This window comes from Ruditapes philippinarum, unplaced genomic scaffold (genome assembly GCF_026571515.1).
Source record: "Ruditapes philippinarum isolate M1 unplaced genomic scaffold, ASM2657151v2 ctg633_1_1_1_1, whole genome shotgun sequence".
Lineage (NCBI taxonomy): Eukaryota > Metazoa > Mollusca > Bivalvia > Venerida > Veneridae > Ruditapes > Ruditapes philippinarum.
The window spans coordinates 47,533-57,418 of record NW_026861215.1 but is presented as its reverse complement, the minus strand read 5'-3'; the positions used below and the strand labels follow the sequence as shown (position 1 = coordinate 57,418).

General features: G+C 31.4%; 2 protein-coding genes across 2 annotated transcripts; one reads left to right on the top strand and one right to left on the bottom strand.

Annotated features, from left to right (window-relative positions):
• The first annotated feature begins 245 nt into the window (after positions 1-245).
• LOC132714915 (putative nuclease HARBI1) lies at positions 246-2,777 on the top strand. The gene is made up of 4 exons (XM_060697841.1): positions 246-690; positions 1,253-1,388; positions 2,030-2,180; positions 2,580-2,777. Exons 1-4 carry the CDS (start codon positions 246-248, stop codon positions 2,775-2,777), a joined length of 930 nt encoding a protein of 309 aa, XP_060553824.1.
• A 571-nt stretch (positions 2,778-3,348) lies between these two features.
• Positions 3,349-9,288, bottom strand: LOC132714918 (uncharacterized). The gene is made up of 4 exons (XM_060697845.1): positions 8,662-9,288; positions 7,884-8,010; positions 4,753-4,851; positions 3,349-4,269 (listed from the first exon to the last, which is right to left on the bottom strand). The coding sequence occupies exons 1-4, from the start codon at positions 9,089-9,091 to the stop codon at positions 4,071-4,073; spliced, it is 855 nt and encodes a 284-aa protein (XP_060553828.1). The 5' UTR covers positions 9,092-9,288; the 3' UTR covers positions 3,349-4,070.
• Between the last annotated feature and the right edge of the window lie 598 nt (positions 9,289-9,886).

The window sequence follows — 9,886 nt, the reverse complement described above, 5'->3', positions numbered from 1 at the left end:
TGCCTGTTAAATCCACTAACGGGCGGTTAAATTTAACTGTTGTGTTAAATTCTGTTGCTCAAAATTAACGCTCACTTTAACTGCCACTTTAACAGCTGAATCTGTCTGTTAATTTAATCGAGGTTTGAACCTCCGTTAAATTTTAACAGAGGAATCAAAAGATGGCTGCTTTTATGTTAGTTCCTATTAGAAGAGTACGTCAGTTTTGCTATACCTCGCATTTACATGAAATGACCGACAGTTAAATGATACGCAGATACAGATTTAGTAATGAAGGTGTGAATTATATTGTAAATTTACTAGAAAATGACATAAAAAGGAGTACGAAAAGGAACCATGCCATTTCACCACGTAATCAGGTGTTGCTAGCATTACGATTCTTTGCATCTGGTTCCATGTATGAAGTTATTGGGGATACCTGCGGATTTAGCAAAAGTACAGTGTCAAGAGCGGTTGACAGTGTCACAGATGCACTAGTAAGTCACATCCATGAGTTTGTGCGCTGGCCACATAATGAGGATAAAAAGAAAATTTCTTCACACTTTTACGATATCGCCGGCTTTCCAAATGTGATCGGCTGCATTGACGGCACACATGTGAGAATCCAGGCACCAAAGACCGATGAGGCCTCCTTCGTAAACAGAAAAGGCTACCATAGTATTTCTGTACAAGCTGTCTGTGATAATGAAGGTATATTTTCACTTTTTTACACAACCAATTGTGTATCACGATCTAGGTCAAAGCTGCTTACAACAATAAATAATAAACGAACTTTGGGCAAATCGGTCTAAAGATGAAACGGTATCACTTTCCGTATGTTCACGGATATCTATATACTTAGTGCAAACAGTCAACTTCTTAATTATATTGGATAATTAAATTTAAAAATTCAAAAATTCGCCTCTATTAACCTACTTACAACTTTTTAATATTGATCAGATACGCGTACAGGAATTCTTCAATCTTTAAAGTTCTAAGATTAAAAAAAGAGATTTTTTCAACTTCGTGAAGGTACCATGAAGTCATTAAAAATAAGATGAATTCATAACATAACTGTTAAAAGTCATTCATTTCTTGTGTAGGGAGACTCTACACGGTTTGTTTTTAACTACCCCAAAAGTTCATATGACACCTCAAGACTACTCCAAAAGTACTCCAAGACCAGTGTGTCTAGCTAATATAATAATAACTCACAAGTATTATCAATATTTTAATTTTTAACTATGTATTCATCAAGTATGTTCTATTATAGGTAAATTCACGAGTGTAAATGCAAGTTGGCCAGGTTCTTGCCATGACAGTCATGTTTTCAGAACATCGGGACTTTGTCAGCGTCTTGAGAAAGAAAACAAAAGTTTTTCAGATGGGGTCCTTCTCGGTGATAGCGGGTATTTATGTTATTTGGTTCAATCTATTGCTTAACATCTTATAAAAGATGGAACATTTGGTTTGTCAATTCAATTTACAGCCTAGTTATGCAATTTTGATTTATTTATATTAAAAAGGGCCTCATGCGCTTAACAGAAATAATTGTAACGGGAATTTATTTATGAAATAGATAATTGATGACAGCTCGAGGTGCCATAAAGCTGCATGTTTCTTTCAGTTGCCACCTAAAAACTTTCAGTGATAATATAGTTTTGTTTCTTAACGGACAATCTTCAAACTTAATCTTAAGATACGACTAAGTGAGTAGACCATGACTCTTGAATAATCTTGATAATCAAGTTATAATGCTGCTTGATATTTATTATAACTTGAAGGTTAAATTATTGAAATGTGCTTTAATTGTCTAGGTTGGATTTTATTGATTTTTGTCATTAACTTATGTAGTGTCTTATTCATGCTTGTGCATAACCTCCATTTAGCAAAGACGGCTAATATAAAAATGAACATAATCTTTATTTGACCATGACGATTCAGTGCTCTTCCTCCGATTTGTAATAAAAAGTGGGAGCATAATGTCCCCACTCAATGGTGGCTCTTCTTATTATCTTGGAATAACATTACACTGAAATTACATTTGTAGGTATCCATGTAGACCTTTCATAATGACACCATTCTTGGCGACAGATTCAGCTGGAAAAATGCGCTACCAAGAGAGTCACACAAAGACACGTGTAACTATAGAGAGAGCTTTTGGACAGTTGAAGCGTCGCTTTCATGTTCTTCATTCAGAGGTAGCGGACTTTTTTTATAAAGAATTGTGTAAATATTTATGTAATTGTAAAAATACAATTGTCACATTAATTGATCGGACATTGAAAAGATAAACATACAACAAGGATACATTTTAAATGGTTTTCTGTTCAATCTAGCACAATGTTGACATACATGTTTACACATTGTGCAATGTATTTCTTATTTTGTCATAAATTCATTTTCTCATTAATTATAAATAATTAAAAATATTCCTAATTACAATTTAAAAGGTAAAATGTTGATTTTATTGAAGTATTACACAAGTTTATATTTACCAGGCAAGTGATTTTTTAAATCATGAATTTTCTTTAAAAATTTATCTTGGTATTTTGTATTAATATAATTATATAGTTATGAATTTCTGTTCTGTTCATCAGATACGGCTTGCTCCTGCTAAGGTGTGTCGAGTTGTTACTGCATGTGTTATCTTGCATAACATAGCTCATTTTCTTCATGAATCAGATGTAGAGGAGTTTGAAGTAAATGACTTGGATGTCGACAATGAAAGATGTTTAAACGATAGGCGAGATGGGGCAGCAGTTAGAGAGTTTTTTGTACAGCAATATTTTGCATGAATTCTATTTCCCATTGGGAAATCACATTTACAGAATAATGACCAAATGTGTGTCTTTATAAGAATTTATTGCTTTACACTTAAACACAAGATCACAGAGTCAGGCATACAAAATGTATCAATGTATTAAAATATCATAAAACGTGAAAAAAATCCATAACAAACTACATATTGTCAGTAAACTTTTGTTAAAATGAGACATAAATTTGTTGTACATATATTACTAGTTATAAAGATCATTGACAGGTTATATGGCCCTATGTAAACGGCTATTTGTAAATATAACCCGAGCCGTAACGCGAGGTTTATATTGCAAACAACCGTTTATATACGGCCATATAACCCATCAACAATCTTTATAACCAATTTATAATACAGCAAGCATTTAGAGAAAAATTGTTAGATTTCTTCATGAATCAACAAAAGGCGTGTATATAAAACTATATAAACGTCACGATTATCCAATGAAAAGCGACGTAACAAACGTGCAGTATTATAAATATATAAATTATATATCATTATAATACTGCATGCACGTTTGTAAAGTCGCTTTTTATTGGATAATCGTGACGTGTATATAGATTTATATATACGGCTGCTGTCGATTTATGAAGATATCAACAAAATGATGCTTGCTGTATTAAAGATTCCTGATATGTTATATGGCCCTATATAAACGGCTGTTTGCAATATAACACTCGCCTAGCGACTCGGGTTAAATTTACGAACAGTCATTTATATAGGGACATATAACCTGTCAACAATTTTTATAACTAACATAACATAGTTAAACAAGAACCGGTTGAACCGGGTGATTCTCCCAGAATAGGTTTTGGACACAGAAAAGTTTACCTTATGTAGTTTGAGAGTTATGTCCTGGACAAGGTTCAAAGTGCAATTATTCAAAACTTAGGCAAGACAGAGTTACTGTTCTTTACATTGTTCAACTACAAAATGATATCTATCTACCTACAAATTTCTTGTTCATATCTCTTATATTGTCAGAGTTAAGTCCTGGACAAAGTTCAAAATATCAATATGAATAAAGGGCAATAACTCCAAAATTAGGCAAGGCTGAGTAATGGTTCTTTTGCACTGCACTTCTAAGCAATGAAATCCATCTACAGTTGAGTTCACACTAAAGGTTACACAAAGTAGTGTACAAGGGTGGGAAGTTTAGTGTGAACTCAACTGTACCTACAAAGTTTCATGTTGATGACGGACAACCGGACGGACGAACAAAGCTGCAACTATTATGCTCACCATTTGGGGAGTATAAAAAATAAATATCATGTTACTGTTCACAAAGTAAATGAAGTAAATCGGCAGCATTCATCTCGTTAAGTTTGCCTTCTGCTGCCTTCATGACCCGGAGTTTCACTTCCAAAAGCTCCTTCTCCAGCTCTTGTCTTTCAACCATTCCTTTGAAATAGGCAATTTGGTAGTCAGTTAGAATTTCGCTCTTACTCTTCTTTACTTGCTTGTGCATAGCTCTGGAAAAGTAAAAATGAACATTGAAAGAACCCACCAAAGTCCAAAATGATGAAATTTGAATTTCTTACAAGCAGTACTACTTGGGCACTTGAAGCAAAAAAGTAAATTAGCTATTGAGTTTACTCATAAATATATTGAAATTAGTATTTTTGTTCTATTATTTGCCAGATTTTAGTTTAAAATGCATGCTACTGCTCTTTAAATTATTGTTAGATCATTTTCACAAATACAAATATTATTCTTGAAAAAGTAAGTCAGTGAAAGATCTGAAAATTAGCTAACTTAGCCAATTGGTCTAGAGCTATAACAAATAAAACAATAATACTGAAAAATTATTTCCATTTCCAAACTCATTGGAGCCCCTTTAATCCAAACAGGAGCACTGAATTCAATATGCCCCCAGATACCCCTATTCCAGCAAAATTTTGGAGGATCAGATTAGGAAAAATATATTATGTAACTAGAATAGTGCATGCACTTACAATTTGTTATTGGACGAACGTTTCAAGCCATTGTTGGTCTTGCTTCCACTAGTTGATATAGAAACACTACTCTGTTCACTCTCTGCAGTGTCATCAATCCTAAAATGTTAAAATTTGCATTATATTTGGTAAAAATTTTCATAAAAAAAATGAAATAGAAGTCAAAATAAAAATCAAAACATTTTTATCCAAAGTATAAATAATAAACATGACAACTTTATTCAATCAAAACCCAAATGAGAATTATGGGCCTTGGATAGTGACTTGCAACTAAGATCACTCATTAACTTGCATCAAGGCTTTACATGTATAATTGACAATGTTTCAAAAATCATCTAAAACTTTACATTTAAATATTATTCCTGACACATACACAAAAATAACAAAAGTTAACCATCTTGTTTTATTTTAAATATTGATAATTTAAGATAATTTTTGTATTAGTTAATGGTATATAGAACAACAACAACAAATATCTTTTCATCAGTAAAAGATAAGATAATTTGACCAAACAAAAATTGTCAAAGAATTTTAAAAATAACATACATAATTGTGAATATAAACATTTATTTTCTGTATTTTAAATTGGGTATATTAAAGTATCCTAGTATCTTTAATAAAATTATTAAGCTTATCTAATAACTAAGTACTTTATCTTTTCTCTCTTAAATTTTAATCAATACATTAATGTATACATGTATGAAAGTATAAGACTACATGCATAGGGTTGGGATAAATTTTTTATTTGTATGATTAAATTAATTGAACAAATCTATATATGGCTATAATTTGTATAATAGTTTCCCTATCTGAGTATTGATTTATAACATTACATTAGTACTGGTATTTATTAAAGAAAAACTTCAATTAAGACCACCATTGGTCCTCAACCAAAGTGCTCTTAAGTGTGGGGTGGTCTCCATTGTGAATATTCTTATAATCATTGCTTACATGCTTCACTAATGAGCATGGTAAATTTGTATGAACAAACAACTTGTATTTCACCATTACAAAATAAAAGTTGTTGTTATAACATACTGTACTACAGTAGTCCTTGTCTGTTGTTGTTTGTCCCTGATTGAAAATTGTAGCCTTTTTTGAATAGTTCTCCATGATGTTGGTGAAATATAATAACTAAGCTTTTAAATAACATTTTATTATCTGGCTAATGAGTTATATTTTATTTTATTCTTCAGTCTTTAATTTGCATTTTGATATTTCTTGTGCTATCAATTGTTACTTGCTTAAATTAAGTATCATAAAATAAATTATTATGACAGACTGTCAGTTGTATTTAATATATATTTATACATGTAAGAACAATGTTATAATTGTATCAATTAACTCAGTATGTTATCTACTACCAAGTGTTAAAAATTTTGTACAAGGCATTTAGTGGGAAAGATTATTCATGAGTTATAATTATAGGTAGCATCAAAATTTTAAATCTTGAAACTAGACAGTACTTGAATCACAAAATCTCCAGACAACATCACAAGATATATAACCTTCATAATCAATTGGAAGGATAGAAGTTAACCAGCAGAAAATATAATATTTATCAGTTGTTTCATTTATTAACTCTGTAATCAGGAAGTGAGTTTATTTGTTTATAAGCAAAGGAAAGTCAAGTATAAATTCTTGTATTACTATAAAATTTGGGTAGAGGGGGTAGTAAAACTTTTGATGCAGAAATGCAGGCCTACAAACTGCCTGTAATTGTTGTTTTATTATGTTTGTATGTATAGTCTTAGTCTTTTTTTATTTTCTTTCTCTCTCAATTTCCAGAGCATTTAATGTTGAGATTTTTTATCTAGTTTGGGTCAATATTTAAGTGGCCTTATGCTAATTGTTTCACTGTCAAGTTGGGACAAAATACCTATATATTTAAAAAGGTTGACTATAACTATTGTCATTGACAAAAAATTGGTAATGACTAAAATTAAGAATAATTTAAATATCAAATATGCATAAAATATACATTTGCATACAGATTTCCTTAATTCAATTCAAATCAATTCAATGTTTTCATTAGATTTAAGATTTAAAACAAATAGTTTTTTATCATTGAGTAATCATTTAGTGACTTGATAAGTGTGGTTCACAGTATGTGATGCAGGTAGATAGATAATCAGAATACATTGACAAAAGGAAGACAGTCACCACAATGAACTGTATTATTTAAAGGCACATAATTCCATATAAATGAGAAAAAAAAATCTTTATTGGAATTATATTGCAAAACACTTATAAGTCTTTTTGTGTGAAACTTTGGCTAAATCATCAGCTTAAATCTAGAACTTTGATATTGCATATAGAATTAATTTGTTAATTTCTACAAAAGTTACATTACCAATGACCCTGAGATCAAACTTGGCCATGCCCTTTGGGTCATAATACCTTATGAATATTAATTGATGTATAAGTTAACATGTGTGTCATTGCCTTGTAGACCTCTAATAAAGCAATATGATTTAATGAAATTGACTAGATTAGTCCAACAAATTTTCATTTGGGTGTATATTGCCCTGCCAACTGATAAATGCTCCAGCAGCATGTTGGTCTTAGTGTCAGTCATACTGAAATATGATTGAATCCTCATTTTCATTTTTTTTAATTCAGATTATTTAAGGTTAAATGTACATAACATGGAATTCTAGTATGATGTTTGATTGTAGTGGGATATTTGCTTATATAGTGTGATATTTGCTTTGAATCAATTGGTATCTTATTCATATTGATATAATTGTGCTAATAAATCTTATTTGTTTTACAGTCTCTCATAAATGAACATTGATCTTCTTAATCCTCTTTTATATATATTTTTCTTTTATACAGGTTTTTTGTTTGCATTGTTGAAGTAGTCTGTAAGGTCGAAAAATATCTTATATAGCTAATGTTATTATGTTTTTTCTGTTTCTGTAACAGACTATAAATAAAGATTATCTCATCTTATCTTGCCTTATATTATACCACCTGTTTCATATTGTAACAAGCCACTAGAATAATAAAATGGTTTTTATTTGCTTTTTTATTAATGAAAATAATATAATTTTTTGGCTTAATTGGTCTTTAAAATTTAAGATATTCAGCAATAACAATTAAGCAAAATTGACATTTAATAAACAAACCTTTTCTGATTTACAGTGCTGCTTGTAGACGCTGCAGGCAGGGGTGACTTTGAAAGTGCTTCAGAAATGCTGCTGGTTTCTTGTTGTAGGTCACAGTCCTTTGAGTTACTCAGATAGTGAAGTCCATCTGAAATGATAATAGTTTAAGCCTTAATATAGATTACCATGGCCTACAACCCATGATTTAATATTAACTTTGATTGCATAAATATAAATTATAGCCTAAGATACCAGAGACATAGATATCTGCATCTCTCTGGCTATAAAAAACATGTTTCAATAAAATTTTAGCAGTAAATTAATGATTATTATTAATTAATATTTATTGTGTCCAAAGAACAATTTTCCGGTATGCAATTTTTTAGAATACAAGTGGGACAGAGATAGTCCGAGTAACCTATAGTCCAACTTGTCCTTGTCTATTTGTTAATGATACAAGCGGCCTTCTTGTAGGTACATGCACACCCATTTCTAAGACGAATTGGTGGGGAAAAAACAATATTTTGGTACTTGATTTGACATGTTTTCGTGTCTATGGATACTTTTTAATCTTAGTGTAGCATGTTGTTTTATTTTCTTTTACAAAGCTTCCAGATAAACATAGTAATTTGCGCAAAACACGTTTTCAGTTTGTGGGAAATTTTGAAATCTATTTATAGATTTTTATTTATAAACAGTAAAGTGAAAGTAGAAATGAGAGCAGACGAACTTTTGAACAATAAGCAAAACTGGTAAACTAGATGTATTGCGTTTAAAAGATTACAGATAAGTTTAATACCTTGTTCATCAGTATCTAGTCCACCTTCTATTCCCGAAAAAGCTGATGAACTTGACAGCAAGTCGCCGATACGCTGCGACTGCTGACTCACCCCGACACACGGCCCACCACCGGTCTTGCGTCGTTCTAGTTTGTCTTTCGTTAGATCCTCTTTAGCCTTCCGTTTCAAGTTTGCCCATTTATCCACACAGGCCTGCTCTGATCTCTGCGCGTATCCAAGAGCAGATATCTTGTTACTAATCTCTTTCCATATTTCCGACTTTCGGGCATTTGTTACTTGATTTGTAAATTTTGAGTTGAGCACTTCAAAATTTTCTTTAACTAATTCCTCAAGAAGTAAAGTTTCATTCACATTGAAATTTGTTGCTCTTATCCGTTTTACATTATTTTTTTGTGAAAAGACATTGGATTCAGATGATTCAGAGGCCATTTTGCAGACTACAGAATGGGGAATTATGGGATTGAATGAACCTGTTAACAGCTGGTTAAAATTTAACAGGGGTGTTAATTAACACTCCTGTTAAAAAGTTTTGAGCAACCAGTTTTTAACAGGCTGTTAAGTAACAGTCGGTTAGCTATTTAAACGGACTGTTAATTTAACAGGCAGTTAAATTTAACAGAGCTTTGAGAAACTGGCCCCTGTTAAGTAACAGTCGGTTAGCTATTTTAACGGACTGTTAGCTTTGAGAAACTGGCCCCTGATGTTGAAATTAAAAAAATGAAATAAAATTTCAAGTGGACACCTGAATTCAAGAAAGAATGTTGACAAAAGCGTTCATATATCGGGTTTTCTTTTCCACTACGTTACTAACGCAGTAGCCAATATAAATAAGAGAAGATAATTCATTTAACGCTGTCACGTGTCGCAACAGTGATCCGTAAAAATCCCAGTATCCGGTATGTCCGGGATCGTTTATCAATTTTCGTTATAAAGTAAGCCCTTAATTATTTCATTTCAAGCTAAAGGTTAAATCAATAAATTGGTCATCATATATATGAAATAATTAATCAATTATAATGTTCAGTGCCATGAATTACTACAAATATAAAAACAAAAGCGGTTATCCGTATCGCTATATGTTTGATAAAATCCCGGATTCCATGCGTTTCTCAAAGCACTGTTAAATTTAACCGTCTGTTAAATTAACAGTCCATTAAAATAGCTAACCGACTTTTAACAGTCGGTTAAAAACTTGTTGCTCAAAACTTTTTAACAGGAGTATTA